The 20,807-nt window shown below is 34.7% G+C and overlaps 1 protein-coding gene across 3 annotated transcripts; it reads left to right on the top strand.

Annotated features, from left to right (window-relative positions):
• The first annotated feature begins 10,794 nt into the window (after window positions 1–10,794).
• LOC123873940 lies at window positions 10,795–19,154 on the top strand. Of its 3 annotated transcripts, none has more exons than XM_045919051.1 (4): window positions 10,795–10,875; window positions 14,967–15,173; window positions 16,443–16,557; window positions 18,960–19,154. In XM_045919051.1, the coding sequence occupies exons 2-4, from the start codon at window positions 14,978–14,980 to the stop codon at window positions 18,970–18,972; spliced, it is 324 nt and encodes a 107-aa protein (XP_045775007.1). In that variant the 5' UTR covers window positions 10,795–10,875; window positions 14,967–14,977; the 3' UTR covers window positions 18,973–19,154. The 3 variants fall into 3 exon arrangements, with proteins under 3 accessions (XP_045775007.1, XP_045775016.1, XP_045775024.1); XM_045919060.1 differs by lacking the exon at window positions 10,795–10,875 and adding an exon at window positions 12,789–12,931; XM_045919068.1 differs by lacking the exon at window positions 10,795–10,875 and having other exon boundaries at window positions 16,443–16,521.
• Window positions 19,155–20,807: the final 1,653 nt, after the last annotated feature.

Genomic DNA, 20,807 nt, shown 5'->3' with positions numbered 1-20,807 from the left:
TAGTCTCTGGCAAAGAACTGGTATGAAGTTGCATCGATTGAAAATACAAAACATTCACCAAACAGCTGTTTTGTCTTAGATTGCCATCTACTGGAAAAAATGTACAACTTTATAGTATTGATGATGTCGTACATTAGATGGCGCTCAACCGAGATTATAAACTGTGACACATTAGCTCTACGAGAGATGGCATAATTTTAGACTATAAGCTTCTTGTAGCTCAAGCAGGTAGTACACGTAGTTAATTGATTACTTGTTAGGTGGCGCTGCTTCTACAAAAGGGCAATTAATGCAGACCAACGATCAGTCTTGACCACAGGTCTTGAGTCTTGACTTTAGTTTTTGAGTGTAGCTTGTTATTTGGCTATTTGGCTAGCTATACATAAGATAATAGGTATTTTAATAGATATCTATCTACCTAGCGTGGAAGCTATATGAAATATTATAACCATTTGAGGCAACGTGGATAACAAGCAATAATTTTTTAAAATTGGTTTAGAAATTCGAAATGCTAATTGTTTTTCACAGAAAAAATGAATAAATATCTACTCCTGCGCTCACTGATCCGGCAAGGATTAATACGGTAAAGGCAAGAGATCCGCCGCTGGTAGGTACCAACAGAATTAACCAAAATGCCTTGAATTTTCAAAATTCTAGCTTCAATAATTTTATCATGCTTAATAGCGTAGGGGTCTAACAAAATCACAATTCACCGAACAATTTTTTTTAAATCAAACATCGTTATTTAGCGTAATAGATAGAACCCGTAGAACCTAACGAATAGTTCAAGGCTCAGCTCACTTTTAGGTGTTCTAATCTATTAATATCGGTCGTGTCATTATCACGACCCAGTCAATGACGACTATCCGATTGTTCGATGGTTGGAGACATTGTCTTCCGATTTTGGCTCGAAGGTCGCTTATAGGATAAATTAAGTAGGTGCCTAGATAAGAAGGTAGGTAATGTGTATACCTACCTATTATGTTTAAGACATAGGTTCAACATATAATATAATTAGGTACGACATAAAGTAGTACAAGTAGGTATTAATGTGAGTAGGTATATAAGCTTTTTTCTCATTGAGTTTTGCTTAAATACCTACCCATCATCGTTATTATTAGAAGACAAAGTAAGGTGACTTTCAAAAATGACCGAAAGATTTTAAAATACTTATGTTGTGCGATACTTTGGTACGAGTACCTTACGGCGTACCAACTACTAGGTACTAAGTACTACTCTGATTATTCTCTAATGGGCCCGCCTGACTGAATCTCAAGGGCTATAAAAACTTTCTTATAAGATCGTCTGATCTGATACCCAACTTCATCCGCAAGGACTTAGGTTTTTTTATCCCGTGTGAACTTTTTTATTTTCTGGGATAAAAAGTATCCTTTGCTCGTCTCCAGGTTTTAGGCTATTTCTGTACTTGCCTCGTCAAAACTGTTTGAATGATTGCTCCCGGCCGTGCAAATCTAGCAGATAGACAGACAGACACATTTTCGCATTTATATGTATTAGTATCGATGTATTTGCTTATGGATCAAAGAGATCTTTGGTACAGATGGATACCTAGATGTTAGATAAATAGATAGATAGTTGAAGGCATGTAAGTATTATACAAACTAAAACAAGAATAAAAGCTAGAAGATATTCGTTGCACGTAACGATATTATATTATAACAAAATATTCTTGTTTCTTTGAGCATTTTATTACATTTTGCACGTGTAATATTCCCTGTCAGCAACACAACAGACGTAATTTGTAATACTTACTGTAAGGGCTCTATCAGATAAGCAATTTAGTAAATTCCACACTGATCGCGGTTGCGTACCTACACAGGTACCTACTTATGTAAGTCCGTCGCGTCAGCTGTGCCGTACCTTCCTACATGCGAATAAACTGTTTGCCAGACTCGGTTTTAGCACTGGGTGAGACTTCTAAGGCGTCCTCTAGTATGTAGTGCCTGATTTTAAGCCCTTCGCTACGGAGGCACTGGGCGGTGACGTCACTAGATGATATAGGTACTCGTAGAAAGTCTTCATTTTACACAAAAGATGCGTAATCGAATATTAGCAACTAGACACTGACCAATTTCGAGAACAGAGCGAGTGCAATCCCAAGTAAATGCTAACAGATAGATTCTTAGCACTAGGTGGGTAGTAAGTAGGTACACGTAACTTGATTCGGCGTCTTTTATAACTTCGCCCTGGGAGTGGGAGACTGGACCACCTCCGCCTAATCGGGCTATAGACTAACCCGACCGATTTACGCCACTGACATCAGCGTAGAAGGAAACGAACGTAGGTAGTTGGGTTACACAGGAAGCATGTGTGTAGGAATCTAAACTGCAGGTGAAAACCGAGGCGCCTTTCTGGGGTTGGAACCCAACAACCCTATATTGAAAATCAAGATGCCTACTTTGTACTCGAATCCCCTACTTACCTACTCTAATAATATTTTAAGAAATTAAGAATTAATTAATTCACGTGGCTCCAATCACTATAGGCCTGCATCTTTGCTAACCACCCTAGATTAGGTTTTTTTATGAGACGGAACACGGCAAAGCCAAGCAGTTTGGTACTTACGAGAAAACAGACAAACGTACATAACACTAAATAATAATAACATAGATACATTCGGAGAGACGTATGACCTAGTTGTGGTAATGCGACAATGTGACCGACTTTGGAGGTCCGAACTCGGCCTTTTCTTTTCCTCCGTGCCTCGGAGAGCAAATTAACCCATCAATCCCGGTTATTATCACTAATTTCTGATATTAATAGTAAAACCCTTGTAGTCGAAATCTTATTCTCTTAGTAGAGTTATATGCGGAAGGGTCTGGGGCTAACCGCATTATTCATATTAAAACTCCTACCATAGTGTGGTGATTAATGGAAAGGGGACACGGCGCTCAGTTGAAGAAACGACGCACAGAGATAGATAGATTGAATCATAGCTCTAAGGACGCGTAAGGACTATGCCAGTGTGAGAGAGCCCCGGGCGTCTTATTTGCAGTCCTTCCAGGCAATGCGTGAGCTCCGCATTTGGTAGGCGCAAACTGTAACAGCCTTATGTCATTTCATCCACGCAAATTCACGTAATTACGCGTTACATGAGCAGTGCCTACTGCTGTCTGCTACACGAAACATGGGCTACCAGGTCATAATATGAGATTTACGGACAGTAATTCTTTTTTTTTTTTACAAAATATCCGAACGTTTTGTGAGCATGTTTTATGAAAATTGTAATTGGAACGAATTTTTACTATGTATTATAAAATATTTCAGTTAGCTGTAAAATGTTTTCGTTATAAAATAGATGCTTAGGAAATGAACTTGTTTATCAGCTGAGGTCAAATCGGCTTAGAATAATATTATCTTAAAATAACCAGATTACATATTTACCTGGAAAATACTTATCATTTTCATTTTTCCTCGAAGACGGTGAGTAGAGACACAAGAGAAAGTGGAAATTAATTTACAAAGCCCGAGCGAAGCGATCGCGAAAATTTCGGTATGTTTAAAAACAATATACCTACAAGTACAAAAATAATGCTTGAAATCATGTAGGTAAGTAGGATATCTACAACTTAACAATATACCTATATAAGGTAAACCTCTTGTTTGAAATTTAAAATAATTGATAGTTGTTGTGTTGAAATTTAAAATATTTCAGATCATCATCATCATCATTATCATCACCGTCAACCCCTTGCTGGCACTGAGCACTGGTCTTTCAAGTTTAGGTCCACCATGCTGGAAATGTGCAGAACATCAGACTTTACATACCTTTGAAAACATTATAGAGAACTCTTAAGCATGGATGATTGTTCACGATGTTTTCCGTTAAATTACATAACTTCAGATTTGACCGGAAACCCCGAAAGGAAAGTCGACGTATTAAACACTAGCTAGGTATCACGCTCCAAAAGAACGAGTGATAATATATTAACGAGCGAACACAAGGAATGAGTGCCCGAACCAGGTTTATAATACACCGGAATGGTCATTAAATCATTGTAATTTTTTAAATGTATATTTGTTTTTCAACTAAAATAAGTAAAATAAAATATTCCGTATAGTCCGGAAAATCCGGACACGTCCGGAAAATTCCGGTCGTCTGGTACCCCTACACAACGCTACTGACGAGTGCCTGTTAGACCGTTACTCGTAACTTGTTTATCGACGAGCCATGAGCAATTGTGTAATTAATTATTCAGCTTATTTACATTAGCAATGTATGTATTTGCGTGATACAAATGAAATGCGTAAAATTAATATTTTTATACAAATAAAGTAGAGACTAACGTTACATAATATAATTAATTATATCTATTAGTAATATTAGTGGTAAATTATTTTGATGAATCGAAAGCACTTGTCAAAGTTTATTTGATTAAAAATATACTCTATTCTGTTCCATTCTATTATATCCTTTGGTACCTACTAGTACTATGTAAACTGCAGAACTCAGGCTAAAGGGAAATATTTCAAACTAGCTGATTCTAGCTGACTATAGCTTCGTTATAATGAAAATTTTAAAAATCCTTTCTTAATAGGATCCATCTACATTATATAGAGAGTTGAGAATCTAGATGCAAAATCTAGACTAGTACCACGCGGAAAAGTCTTTTCTAAGCAAAGTTACAGCGTCACCACTAGATAGTAAAGTAGCTCATACCTAAGATTATAAAATATGCAAAAGTGTGTCTAGCTGTATGTTTGTTATTTCATCATGAATCATCTATTTAACCGAATTTGACCAAACGTAAGTAGTTTGACGAATTTGACAAATATAGGTTGCCTCCCGGAAATTCACATACTTAGGTTAATTTTAACCCGGAAGGCATCATCTAGATTCCTGTATGTACTTACCTAACCACCTATACCTAACTGTTATGCCACTGAAATGAGGTCAGGACGTGTAGTGTAGTACTGTCAAGTAGTTTTAAAATATTCTGAAACCAGCTAAATCTACTCAGGAACTTTATGAAATTCTTTCGGAGTTAGTTTGATCAATTTAGCAGCGAATTTCTCTGTGGTGAAAATCGAAATCGACGGCTTAGAATGGTCGAGTCCTGAAACGGGAATAGACAGACAGACCTACGGATGTAATCACTTGTTCATTTATACTGTTAGTAGGTATATAGTTATTTGGCCCGAATAGTTTAATTTAACTAAAAAGGTTATGTATAAATTTTATGTATGAGGTTTATCTTAGTAGGTATACCTATTAGCATACTCGACGCCCTTTTAAAAAAAAATAATTTCCTTTGTTATGCAATTGTTTTGTCTTTATGTATATTTTGCAGGCGCATCCTTGTAACTTGAATAAAAATTAAAATATGTAGATGTGTGTAAGCCAGTATTTTTACGAGGAGGTCAAATCTTATCAAGTAATTTATCTCCTGGCAACCGGTTAATATACCTTCCTTTGATTGAGTATAGGAAGTACGAGTATAAGAAATGTGCATATACCTACCTACCTAGAGTTATCCAAGTCCAGTTAGATCAGCTCTCTATGCCCCCACTCTCATGGCCTTTTTTTTTAAATTTCAAAAATCTATTTTTTTTCTAATAGAGGGCTCTCTCCGTCACTCGTTTCCACTCGTTTCATACAATCGTAGTTCCAATTTCATTTGAATATTAAGCAACCAAAGTCCATGAAATTTTGCAGATATATTCTAAAAACTAATGTCTATGTCTGTGGTTTTCCAGATTTCTGTTAAAATATTCGGTTTCAAAGTTACGCGGTCTTTAAAATTTTCATACAAATCTCTGAGCCCCTGTTATTTTAAAACTACATATTTTTAGAAAAATCTAAAACACCACAGACACAGATATTAGTTTCTACAATATGTCTGCAAAATTTCATGGACTTTGGTTGCTTAATATTCAAATGAAATTGGAACTACGATTGTATGAAACGAGTGACGGAGAGAGCCCTGTTAATAATGAATTCTAGTACTATAAAATAGTGCAATACAAAACATTACATCATTTTATAACTACAGTCCAAGGTCCTATTAATGTTGATGTTCTTAGTGTTCAAATCAAATAAAATCAAAAAAAAAATTAATAAAAGTTTTACAACTACTTTTAAATCGTCAAATGCATCTACCACTGGTTCGGAAGGCCTTTCCTACCGAGAAGAACCAGCAAGAAACTCGGCGGATGCACCACCATCGGCTGCAGGCTAACTACCTAATACGTTACATTGGAGTATTCAAATTCACACTGAGTCTCCACAAGCAAAGCAGATGCTCTGGCAAGTCACTTGCGTGTTACTTGCGCTGAAACACTCGCGCAAGAAATAATAAAGTTACATTTCAGATGTATTTTAGTTGAAAAACTTGCAGAAATTGATATTAACATGAGAGTGACAGCTAGCTTCTGCAACAAAACTTGCCAGTAAAAAAAAACCTGTCGGGATTTCTTAAAATACTTTCTTATTGGTGAGGGTGTACATGATAAAGGTAATCTACATGAAAAATCTCAAGTTTCTAGACGCCACTGCTTGAATTGTACTCTACAGTGATACTTATGTCATTAGTCAGCCAGTCCATTTATCCTTGATTTATCCTATTATCGAAATCTAAGCACCCACTTCGTCTGAGCAGAAGATCTATTATAAATTACAGCAGCGCTCTTAAAAGTTTAGGTGTCCTTAATGATTGCCAACCTTCATAAGGAGGTCACATATTAAGAAAAAGAAATAGTTTATCTAAGTAAGTCTTCGAAACGATTTAAACGCGCAGGCAGGACTATGCTAGGCTAAAGCCTAGTGGATTTTCATAAATCCTCAATCAACGCGACGAATACGAAGGTAACAAGTGTAAATTAAAAATTTTAACACCCCCGACAAGTGAAGGTTACAGTCACTAGAAAAGAGCTGATAACTTCCATACGGCTGAACCGATTTTCTCGGATTATAGCTAAGAACACTTTTGATCAAGCCACCTTTCAAACAAAATAACTAAATTAAAATCGGTTCTTTAGTTTAGGAGCTACGATGCCACAGACAGATACACAGATACACACGTCAAACTTATAACACCCCTTTTTGGGTCGGGGGTTAAGAACTAGTAAGTACTTAGTAAGCAATAAGATTAATACGAGTCATAACCTTGTATACTGCTTATCGATATTGTTACTGAATTCTAAATAACATAATATACTTACCTACTATTATTTCTAAATGTCGAAATCGAAGTCAAAGCAATATTGTAAAGCATTTGGGTAATAAAACGGCAATTTCAAAGGCTACAAAAGTCAATACTGGTCGGAAAGTGCTTATTATAAGTAGACAATATAATAATATGTAAAATGTCTCTTAGGTGAATGTGTTTTAAAGACGAAGAAATTACCTATCGGTAATTGGTAAAATATTAAGTAAGCATTACCTGTGTACTATAATAGGTAAGTTAAGCCTAACCTCTACAACATTTATCATTATTTAAGAGTGTAGTAAACAAATAACCAGGCACTTTTTATTAATATTTGTTTTACACGAAAAATCACAAGACTACCTTTCTATCTATTATTTTACTAACCCAACTTCACATGTATAATTATTACCTTACGCGATGGAGGAACCAAATTACATTTATTATTTACTTATGAAGATTTCGCCTTTGAAAGAAAGACTTTTCGAGATAAAAACTATCTTATCACATGACCCGCAGTCATCAATGTATAAACTACTCGTACCTATGTCTAGTTGCGTTGAAATTTTAAAAATTAGATTTTTTTTTATTTCAAATCTGTTCAGTTGTTTCAGCGTGAAGCGTGCACAGACACACATACTTTATATGCATAATAAAGCTCCTCCGATTATTAAACTTTTCAAAATGTATTAATGTACAGGAATCGTCCAGTTACAGTTGTATTTTATGTGTAGATTAGCCTTCGTTGTATTCGTTCATTACTTACCCAAATTCATAAATTTTATAATAGACCTCCCTAATGTATTGCTTACTTGGCTTATCGTGCTATATATCTCTAGTTCCGTACCAGCAGTAGGTATAAGCACGTATAAGGTTATTTGGAAAAACGTAACAATTACTGATTTGACCTCTTTATTATTGTATTGTTTTGCTCTAAAAATATTTTTTGTGCATTTGATATAACAGGAAAGGCCTTGGCAAGGGTTCATAATATTTGACTAGATTTATTGGCATGACCTTACTAAAACAATTTTACTCACGATAGGTAATGATATTAATTTTTGTAATGATTCACAGATTCGCTACTATTTCGATTGATTAACTTAAATTGGGTTTTACCTACCATATAGTCGATTTCGAAATAGTGTAGTCCATGGGTTAGTTACTATGTCCTTGCGAAATCGAACCGACTTGAGGGTCCATTTGTTTGAATTTGAACATTACACATATTTCTAGGAGGTCGTCAAACACTAACTCACAGGTACTTTACTCGTAAATGCACTATCAACTCGTGGTATTCGAGTAATAGTGGTATTCAATGTGTTTACTTGTTCTTTAAGTTATGAAACTATGTTTAGAGTGAGTTACAAGGTTTATGCTTTACAATAAAACTATTATTTTTATTCAAAAATAAGCTTTACTTCGGAGGTAATAATTAAGGTACTTAATTAGATAAATACGACTACGAACTAAGATAATTATAAAAGGCTTTTTAATAATCTTCATTATCAGCCTGCGGTTGTTGAACACAGGCCTTCCTTAGTGAGGGCCACCACGGTCCTGTCCTCCTCCTTCAACTGTTTCCTGCCATTTTCTTTATGTCGTCAATCCATCAGTGCTGGTGGGCGCCCCACGGTCTCCAGTCAAGTCTTTTCAATGGCCATCACCCCTTGGACGACCATCTCATTTTAGTAATATCAAAACGGAATCGTATAGGTATCCTTAGGTATAGGTACCTAGTACCTACTCAAATCACAGGTTTCCATTGATCGATGAAGTCTAGGACTAAACATTTTTGAGTTGGAAAATGATTTCGTATGATTAAATAGAAGCTAAATAGGTAAAAATTACAAACATTATTATAATAATATCTAGCCTTAATATAGCCACTTTAAATTATTATTTATGTGATTCTATAAAATTTAAATGCAGCGAAATGTCGCAATTTTAATATCCTTGGGATGTATTGAGTGACAATGACCCATTGATTTATTAGGTCGCTGCAATGACCCATTTATATTTATATAATAAATGCCTACGTAATCGTTATACATAATATTTAGGTCTCAAACATCTTAATGTTATTATCTTTAATTCGGGTATCATTTATACGTATTTTGAGCTATACGTGAGCGTGATAGTGGTTAGGACATCCGCCTCCTATTCGGGTGATCGAGGGTTCGATTCCGGACGCGCACCTCTAACTTTTCGGAGCTATTGAGCGTTTTAAGAAATTAAATATCGTTGCTTGAACGGTGAAAACATCGTGAGGAAACCTGCATGCGTGAGAGTTCTCCATAATTACCTATATCTTCGTCTTTCTCTAGCTCATAGCTGAGCGTGATATCAACAACCAAGTAAAACTGGTACGTTTTGCTTTGGGTACAGTATTATAATATGATTAAATGTCTTTGGCTTTTAGTTCACCAGACAGTTTGAATTCGATACTTTTGTGGAAGAGTCTTGGATATTTTTCACCATTATTTTTCATTTAGGTATTTAAAGGCCATCATTTATGGAATCTGGGATCGGATCTACAAGGAATACTTAATAATTATAAACTTATATTCCAGTGCCGATCTTCCAGGTTTTAATTTTATTAAGGACGACCTGTGCCATTCAGTACAGATGACGTGTAGAAAAAATTGATTATTTTTATCATCAACTTTATAATACAGGATCTGGCAATTTTCGGATGACACTACCTTACCTGGACACACTCGTATCTACATTATCTACATTACATGGATATCACTTGTTATGGTCTCGACTGCAAGAAATAAGGCGAGCTAGGTACTAGTAACTAGTAGCACACTTATGGGTATGATGAAAATATATGGTTTTTGAAAATATACTCAATACTCATATTGATACTAATATTTTTTTAATATCTGGTGACACAATACGTAGTCTTAAGGATTGCCCTGTTTTTTATTCTTTGATTTAGGTCCTCTGTTGGATGTAGATAGGCCTTCAATAGTCAGCACCGACACTTCTTTAGCTTTCCTCATTCAGGCGTTACCGACGTCGTTGTCGTCGGCTTTTCCGTTTTGACAGACGATTGATGCATTTTCCAAGCGCTGACAAAAGCCATGGCTAAGCTGATAAGGGAGCGACATTTATGGGCACTATATTGTCGGTCCATCGTGCTGGATGGGGCCCTCATTCCATATTAGGTTTATTCGTAAGCGGTCTCCACCCTAGGACTTTCAGTTCCAACAGCCATCGTCTCTACGACAAGTATAGCCCACTGCCACTTCAGCATGCAAATGGTTTGAGCTATAGGTACTTAGTCAGCATCGTTTACTGCTTATGGATTTCAAATTAAGTCAGTCGCATGATCACATAATTGATGCTATGCAAAACAAAGGAAGCTGTTAATGACAGATGGTTTAAAAAACTTTCTGTTACGTAGTAACACTAAATAGGTTAATCACCTCGTAAATTCAACTAGAACAAATAAAGGCTTTCGTAGTTTCGTATATTCTAGGTAAAATCAGTGACTAAATACGAGTTTGTTTGGCTTAGCTGTCGTTTTTTCCATGAACTCTATGCGTTTCGTGTTCGTAGGCTCGCGTGTGCATCGCCTACCTTCCCTACCACCAGCTAATACATTTGCAATCTATAAAAGAATTCGATACCTCCTCATTGTCATCTGTGAGTTAGTGACCGCTGCAGTGCTGTGTTGTGTTCAAACAAAGCTACCAAGGTAGAGCATGATAATTAAGTAGTCAAATCGGGATCGTCATTTACGAATTGTGAATGAGTGGTGTTGCGTACGGAATAATTAAAATATTTACAATTACGTGTAATAGGTTTTGTAACTAAGGTTGGGCTCATTGTTACATAAATGGGTATTGTTTTTTTAGTGTAACAGAATATTTATAAAGACTACAGACAGAGATGAATCAAAAGAGTTAAGAATAATTTCTTTTTGAGTTTAAAATAAAGTTCAGGGTCTCTATTTTGTGGTTCGATGGGCAATAAGGGTTTAATTAAGCGGGCATTCTTAATATACTTATAAGTACATTAGGTTTTTATATTTTACGATTCTCTAATTAATCGGGGTTTAAATTTTAATAATAAAACTCTAGTCATTAGCAATTATTTTTAGGATACTTCAATGGTCTGTTATTAATAACAGCAATTGAAAACCTTGAATTAAATGTCGAGTGTATCAAAACATGCGCCAAAACTTGTTTAAAGTGTAGTCCGATAATAATTAAATTAGTGGCATCCAAATATAAAGAATTTGATTCATAAAACAAAAACAGTTTCTTTAAAATATCTATTTGGCAACTTATAGCCCCTAACGATCCTTTATTTTTATGCATTGCGGTGTAAAAATAAATGAGTAGATACTCGGAGCACGTAGAGGCTGCAATAGATCTGTATTCGAGAGGTACGAGTATTTCAGACAAGAAGTAAATGTTTTCTTCGTGCCAACCGCGACCGTATCGTCAAAGAGATGTTGAACGGAAAAGCAAATAGAAACGTCTCAATTTTCCGAGGAACGCTTCCTCGTAGACGTATAGACGCTGCTTCCGCTCTATATAGAATATCGGTTCGAAAAGATTTCAATTTCCACCGCCAAATCAAAACCATTATGATAAAAACTTACTTACCTATATCATAAAATCTGGTAGAAATTTTCATAGCTAATAACAGGATTTTTTTATATAAAAACAAACTCACTTACAAGGTAGTAAGTGGTAACCTTTATTTATTTATTAATCTCCAGATTACATATTATCTAGTTAATGTCAACATTACCAAACGTACTCTAGCTGTTACATGTAAAACATCCGCAAAAGTGCGCGCCGAGCGACGCGTGTATTCCTTTTGACTCTGCCCCAATATGCCTTGAGCCTTACCTTGTACTAGTATATTTATGACCTTAATCTAATAGCTAACCAATAGTTAAAACTTACAAGCTCATACCTACAAACACACAAAACGTAGGTCATCACGATATCTACTTAGATCTTTTCTCATGTTAATTTGTAAGCTATTAGGTATAGGTAGTAAAAAGAAACCTTGAGTCATACTTAATGGACCTTAATTCATATGTAGGTACTATTAGCTGGACTTATAATGGTGTTACATGTACTTACGTAGTAGATACTCGTAGGCGTAGGCGTACTACGATTTACGAATACCTTAACACAGAAAAGCACAAACTGACTGACTGACATATTGTTATCAACGTACCTACTTACACCTCAAATTGCTGAATCTAGTGGTGATTTTGTATGTAGGTTCTTTCCATATCGTAGATACCCAAAACGATAACCAGAAACCTTTATAGTTTCATCCAGACCGTCTGTCTGTCTGTTCATCTGTCGCCATTTTACAAATAAATTATAGGAGCATCTGCATACTAAAAAGAAACAATTCAATTTTTCATTACATCTCCTGGACATGAAAAGAGCAAGTCGAAAAAAAATTGATTTACCCCTCTAGTGATACCTTTTTAAATAGGTATTTTGAAATTAAATATTTTGAGGTTTCGTTGACAGTTTTTGGAAAATATGACCGCCAAAGTTTTTATCAATCAGCATGGCTACGGAATCCTAACTTATAGGTACCTTGACACGAACTTGACCAATTTTTTAAATGTTTTATTTATCCTTTGCTGAGAGATATGAAGGTTTTGATAAAGATCATCGTTCAAACTTTACCTAAACATAACGGGTTCTTGCAGATGATGTAGATTACTTTATATAAGAATGTCAATAACCATCACACATTTCAAGTTTTCGAAGGTCTACTATGTTTTTACTATGTAAAGTAACTGATCAATGTTTATTACTATATGATGCCCGCGACTTCGTCTGCGTGGATTAAGGTTTTTGAATTTCTCGTGGAAATTCTTAGATTTTCTGGGACGAAAAGTAGCTTTGTTTTTTTTTTTCCGGGATGCAAGCTAACTCTGTACCAAGTTTCGTCAAAATAGATTTAAAAAAATCGCGTTTTAATACTCCATAAGAACTATTTGATTTTTCGAAATACAATACCCATGTTCGTCCCCGGGCTGCAAGCTATCTCTGTACAAAATTAAGCGGATAGCTAGCAGACAGACAGACACACTTTTGCATAATAATAATATTAGTATGGATGTAAACAGTTTAGTTACGAAATGTTACAGAATGCATCAGTAAGATCTTTATTATGATAGTGGCAAGGCTGACCGGTCGTCCGGGTAAACAAACGATACGTACTCCAAGTAGCCGGGTAGTTAACCTAGAGATCTTTTCTCACTTTGTTCAAAGAATTATGTGCATGTGGTGATTCACCGTATCTCAAACTTTGCTCTTACTTAATCAGCCGTATATTTCATGAGTTCACATTTATTACGTGGAAATGTTTTGTAACTTTCCAAGAAAATAGGATCTTGATCTAAATTCTTAATTTAAATTTTTAATCTTTCTAGATTTCTTAAATTCTAAAAGATCAGGAAAAGAGGAAAGGCACGTGTGAGATACCTACCTTCTCTTGAGGAGATGCGTTTTGATTTGAGTGACAATGCAAATCAACGTTTAATTTATGCAAATGAAACTAAAGTTATTTGATATTATCCACCCACTAATACATAAAGCTGGGTAGGTAAAATTTTAGTCCAAGTTAACAAACTGTGACTTTACAACCCATTTTACTTTTATAGAGAGTCAAAATTTAACGGTGACGTAACGTTACTTTAATCGCTTTTCATAGAACTGGACCTATAAACATGGACTGGATGTAATTGTATGACTAGTTATTTATTCGTTTTGCATCAACATTGCAAACATGTGTTCAACAAAGTAAAAGTTTATCTCATCTTTTCTATATAAATAGATAATCTCTAAATGGTAGGTATCGCGTTTGTCTGACCATTCGAAGTAGAACCATGTACTCGAACCTATAGGTCCATAAGTAGAACATTAAAAATCAAAATGATTTATTTGCACGACTACAGTTACAGAGAAGGTGGGTATTCAAAATTAGAATACAAACATGTTTTCCATAAATAGGGTATAACACTTTTATAACATTCCACTAAGAACTTTATCAGATTTAATTTGGTAAGTTAGTTGTCGTAATATTTACGAAAACAAACAAATTATGAAAAGAAACTTACAAATAGTTACTGTCCTAGATTATACAATACAATAGATATGTCATCATTACAATGTGGAAGGTTTGTTATAAATAAATAATACAGAGGATTAAGAAAAAAATTGACGGGATCCTGAAAAAAATCGATGCGGATGAAGTCACGGTGAAATAAAGATTAGTTTATGTTATAAGAGGCGGATGCACTAGTCTACAATTTAATAAAATTCACTACCGAAGTATGTACATAATATTTTGCCAGCGAGTATGCCGTATATTAAATCATCCTTAACGTTTGCCTCACGTTCGGAATATTTCGTATTCCGTAAATTTTCCGCATTTGAATCTTTTTAACATTAGGTACTGATTTCTGCTACGAATATTAAATTTACGCGTTCTGAACCGGATTTGGACAAGTCAATATAGAAAAAATATATAATGTAGGTGTTGATAACCCCGTGCCAGACACCCTTAAACTAAACTTGAAGGGCCCTTGGCAGGGGGTTGCCGTATGATTTTTTAGACCTTCATTACCTTTCATCTCCCAAAGCCACCATGATTCAAATTTCATAGTCGTTGATCGTTCCTCCCTGTGTTTGAGACAATTAACAGAGAAACTTTGAGCTTTTATAAAGTAACGAAGGTCTGGCACGCGCTGACTCTTAGTCCATAACGTATGCTTAAGATGTTTGTTTTTCTTTACAGGAACCTGAAAAATGCATTCTTCCACAATCATCGTCCTGGCTTGCCTCGTGGCTGCAGTCGCAGCGAGCGTACATTACGAATATTATCCCGCGGAAGAAGTACAAAATATTCAGGATGTTCACGAGTCGCTGATTGACACACCGGAACATGAGAGAAGCGCAAGAACGAAGAGGAGTCTGCTACTACTTAAGAAGAAACTTCTCCTTGGTAAGATTTTATTGAGAAACTGGCTATGTCCGCGACTGCGTCCGCGTGGACTACACAAATTTCAAACCCCTCTTTTACCCCGTTAGGGATTGAATTTTCAAAAATCCTTTCCTAATGGATGTTTACGTCATAATAGCTTTTTTTATAATTTCAGCCCTATTCGTCCAGTAGTTTGAGCTGTGCGTTGATAGATCAGATAGTCAGTCACTTTTTCCTTTAATATACATATTTTATATTTAGATTGACCACACAACCCCTTCCCTTTTTATTTACGCACGCCAAGAAAACCGATTTCATTTTCGTAGGTGCTTGCTATATTTTGAACACGTTATATCATATTATGAGTCTTCCACGTACAAGGAAATTACTGAACTAACGGCAGCGGCGTTTCTAACTTTGACTTGGGGTTATTCGAGGGTTATATACAAACGAAAAAGTAAGCAGCAGTTCCTCTGGTACTGCAAATGTTCATAGACTGTTCATAAACATCAGATACCTGCTCTTGCCTGCTCGTTTGCTTGCTATTCATAAAAAAAAGAAATTTATCTAAGAATGTGAACCTTCATTATGATCACTGTTCCCTCAAGACCTAGTAAGGCAAGTTTGTAAAAACTTTCTAGATAAACCCGAGTGAAAGAAGACACTGTTACTTTTTAAATAGAATCTCTTTTGCAAAACCTGGACACAAATCCCTCTAGAATAGTGTTACAGTGAAGATGGTCTGAAGTTTTTAAAGAAAAATCTTTCTTTTGTTAAATCTACGAATGGACGAAGCAATTCGCTTCCTCGTTTTCTAATACGCACCGCTTGCATATGGAATGCCCTTCTGACTTCCGTTTTCCTCGCACCTACAAAATTATACATTAAAACGAGTAAAACTGAAACGCTCTACTTGATCGTATCATCATTTACTATCAAGTGCGATTTCAAGTGCAATTTGTAATCAAGAGCAAGCCTATATATCTACTGAATTTAACAATCAAATAAATAATTATAATTGTTCTGAACCTAATAAGTTTATAACCTTTGTAAATGTATTAATAAAAATAAGCAATCGTTATTTAGGCACGTGAAAAAAATCTTTAGGGATCTTTTAACGCGGATAATTGCCTCTTTTGGTGACAAAAGGGCTGCCTAACTTTTTGGGTGTCTGAGCGGAAATGCAGTTAGTATCTTTGGCACCATTCCACGCAGGCATGTCATCTTCAATTATTATGTTTGGTTTTGCGGTATGAGAGGAAAAATAGTAAATTCATTTTTTTCTTTTAGGTGCTTTAGGTTTGAAAGCAGCGAAGGTAGGAGCAGTCGGCGCCGGGGTTGTCGGTGCTCTTGCCTACAAGAAACACCAGTCAGTACCAACAAAAATCACAGTACAATCTGACCGGTAAAGGCTTATACTAACAACTATTAACATTAACTAATTTAAGTCATTCTATATCTCATGAATTCCGCTCAGCCATCGTTATACTAAAATGTAGAGCACGGATAAGCGGAGCGTAAATGTGTTGAGTCAACCAATCGGATTTTCAAAAGATGACGTGATAAATTGATCACGTCATCTATAAAAAATCTGATTGGTCGACTGACCACATACCTCCGCTCTGCCGCTCTGCTTAAGAACAAAACATGCCTAAGCAATTGGAGTTTTTCACTGAAAAGGAAACGAGTGGAGGCGCGCAAGAATGGACCAATTAGATTATCATCGTCATATTGTCATGTGATAACGTACCATGTCATCTGGTCATCTGTCAATAATCTGATTCGGCTATTCCAGCATGTCTCGATCTCTCTTCAATCATCTCCGCTTCAGTGGAAAGTGGAAATTCAAACCTTGTTATATTGACCCGAGCTTACGCAGAAAATAATAACCAAGTGAAGCAATGAACATAGCTAAACGGATTTCATGAGATAAGTTGAAAAAAAATCATTGCATCAAACTAATAAAACTAATAAATTCCAATGAGATAGGTATAGTAACAAACAACAAATAATATTGCGTCCGAAGTGGAGTGGCGTCATATTTTTGAAGATGTCATCTTCGGATCTTCATGTATTGCGTACTCGTGGGCCTTGGCCCGGTAAATAATGTTTCCATCAAGTTCCATCCAGATTAGCTTCCAGCTGCTCTTGTTTTCTTGCTACGCATACTAATTTGTAAGATCAATCTGAGGCCCAAGTGTAACTTATCAACGTGAAAAAGTAAAACATGAAAGTTGATAGCTTCCCAAGAAATGAAGTTTTCAAAACATGGACCTACTTTTAGCTAACGCACCTACTTGTCGAATTCACTAGGGCTTCTAATCTGCTCTCAACTTTTTTAAAGTTGATCATTAACAACTCATTCTTGATTACGAAATTAATTTTATTTATAATTGCAGAAACATTACATAAGATAATATCATACTTTTATTTATTTATAAGTATGTATTATTCACTTTATCATTGCCGTAACATTAATTAAAAAACATTTATTTATTTATTTTTATGTAATATTATATCATATACATATTTAATATTTATATATTGCTTCCATTCATTTTGCTTTTGTCATCTTGCAGTCACCTGCCATCTAAATACGTCGAAGTTCATAGGTAAGTTTCCATCTTCCCATTGTTATTGATGTATCTTATGTACTTGCACTATCATAACTTGATATAGATATGCACGTCTTGTATAAAATCACATTTAACCTCATTATACCCACATAGTAAGTAGATATATTTTTGGTTTAAAATAACGGTAGGTACACTTACGTACGGTATCTCACGTACAACTTTATATTAACATTTACAAAAGTTTATCAAATATAGCTTGAACCTATTTGTTAAAAGTATCTACATTTTTTAACTATTAACTTTGTCGTAATACCATTTCGAAATAAAATTAATTCCTCACTAAGGTCAATAACATTTAGGAGGTCAATAACATAAGTTAAAGTTGACCATTTGAAATTATGTAGTTTCTGGAGCAGTAATATGCTTGTCACTTTGTATATTATGGGCTAGATGTTCGATGGATCAGTTTAAAAACCTACTTAGGTATTCTATACTAATACTAGGCTAAGTAATTATGAGTCAGTTTATTAATTTTGCGTCACGTTAGATGGTTGTTTGCCCATGAGGCAAGTCGGTGTCACTATAATCGGGTGTTACGTACCTAACCCTATCAAGTTCTATAAATAATTTATTATTTTAAACTATAATAGTGTTGACAATTTCGACAAAACCGGAATATGGTATCTAAGGAATGCGGTTTGCGGATCCCCATGCTTGATTAATAAAACGTCTCTAAGGGAATATCAATGTTATTTATTTTTTATTCAGAATTAGCTAATGCCCGAATGCGTTGTAATTTGTCGTGTGTGCCTTGTATTGTAAGTTGATGATACCATGTCAGAAATCTTCACGCAGGTACTGACAGCAACTGTACAAAATTTCAACTCGATCAGATGAATGATGCGCGAATGCATTGGTAGCAAATAGACGGACGGACATTAATTTTTATATTATATACATACCTATTTATTTCACATCTGATTTTAAACATCGCATTCAACTTAGATGTAAAGTAACTTATTGCTTTTTACCATTTTCGGAAACATTTCTACTTTAAAAGTTCAACACGATTTTAGTTCAAAAGGTTTCAATATTTTTCTATTGTTTTATTTAAGCATTTTTTGGAAGATTCCATTACCTTTTAGCCTCTTTTACAATTCATCACCACTGGGATTGGGTATTTACGTTATTTTTCTTCTTTATTGCATTAACATAATGTCCTTTTTTCCAGTTGGTCCGGTTAAGCTGCTTAAGATTTCTGTTAAAGCATGATGTGCCGTAAGAAATCAAACAAGAAGCTTCGTTACTTAGTGTTAAGTATTTTAATTTAAGATAGTTAAATCAAAGCTGAAACCAATGGATAGGTACTCTATAAATTCTACAAGAGATGTATTGTTCTAAATCTAAAAAGTAGTCTACTAAGGCAGAGTGAACTTGATCGAATCTTGAATCGAAGATATGTCAAATATAAGGCTATAATTGATGACGTAAAATCAAAGAGAAAAAGGGCTACTTTTGGGCTACAGGCGTCAAATGTACTAAGGTTTTGACGCCTGCCAGTGACTCGAAGGCCCTAGATCCAAATAAAAATTTACACACGCTGAATACAAAACTTTATCCACATTTTTGTCATACATTTGACGCATAAATTCATGAAGTAGTTACAAGCGGTGAGTAAATTTTTATTAGTAAAGGTCAAACCTGTAAAAGTTATTGAATTGTTAAATGCCATTTGCCATATAAAGAGCCACGAGATGACCAACCATAAAAATAAAAAAACAAAGGCAGTAAGGAAACATAATCAAGACTGGATAATTCACTTAATGTGCTCGATTTATCTTGAGGCGTGTAATACAAGAGCTTGATTAAAAAAAATGAAAGCTAGTTAGTCCATTAATTGTGCTGTAAATATAGTCAAGCATTATTAAAATATAGGAATGTTATTTTTGTAGTAATAATATTTTGAATATTATTTTTAACTGGATGTTGCCCGCGGATTCGTTCACGTCCCACGGGAACTGTCTTTTCCCGTAGATTTTCCAAAAAATAATATTTCATATAAACTTTGTCCTAACAATAATTACTAACACAAAAAAAAAGAATTATCCAATTTGGTCCAGTCGTTCTCAAGTTATGGTGTGACCAAGGAAAATAGGGATTTATTTTTTACATACATAATAATATAAGAAGATGAAGGTCTTCTGAAGCTATTAGTTAGCTAGAAAATAAATTCATTCATAATAAACAAGAGCAAAGTCATATCTTTGCTTAATATTCGGCTTTTGTGAGAAATAATTGATTTAAGTTTTCGTCTGCCTTTGTTTTCTGTTATTTTTAATCCTTTCAGAAAAGTCTTGGTCGAATCCAAATACATCTACAAAATGTAGAGTTCGCATTTGTTATAACATTTATAACAAACCTATGTCCTATAGATTTTTAAGTATTGTTTTGTTTTAAAAGGTATTAAAAGTGATTTTTATAAAAACTGAGCTACTTTGTTTTATTTTCTTACAAAATCTTAAAAGTCACAAAGTACCTATCTAAATACATATTTGTATTAATGATAATAATAATTACTACTTAGGTATAAGTGCATAATATTGTAATATTACAATCATTGGTAATTTTTTTTTATTATCAACAAAAAACCAATATTTTCAAGAATTGAAACAAAGTGTTACAATACACGATTGACGTCACGTTTTTAGAGATTGTAGACTGAGAAGTAATAGGAACTTAGCTTTGCCTCAACTTCATGTTTGCTAAAGACAAAGTGCATGAACATAACATTAATAAGTAATCATTATCTGGATACAATTTTATTTATTTTCTTAATGCAAAATTTGAAAAAAAAAAATTAGTTACAAATAGAAATGTTAAGAAAAGTTACAGCCGAAACCCCACATGGTTTATTGTGCTACCGGTACAATTACCATACTATACCACACTATACAGCTACTATTGGTATATTATCATTTACTATAGGCACTTTACCACTTCTTTTTATTCATATTCTACCGATGCATAATATTCAGCATGTTTTTGTTTTCCTCAGCGCGGAAATTTTTAGTTAAACACA

Source organism: Maniola jurtina, chromosome 2, assembly GCF_905333055.1.
Source record: "Maniola jurtina chromosome 2, ilManJurt1.1, whole genome shotgun sequence".
Classification (NCBI taxonomy): Eukaryota; Metazoa; Arthropoda; class Insecta; order Lepidoptera; family Nymphalidae; genus Maniola; species Maniola jurtina.
This window is presented reverse-complemented; position numbering and strand designations above follow the sequence as displayed.

Coding starts and splice junctions, on each gene's coding strand:
- LOC123873940 (XM_045919051.1), top strand. CDS start 14,978: ATGCATTCTTCCACAATCATCGTCCTGGCTTGCCTCGTGGCTGCAGTC. Junction 15,174..16,442: donor TAAGAAGAAACTTCTCCTTG/GTAAGATTTTAT, acceptor TTTTTCTTTTAG/GTGCTTTAGGTTTGAAAGCA.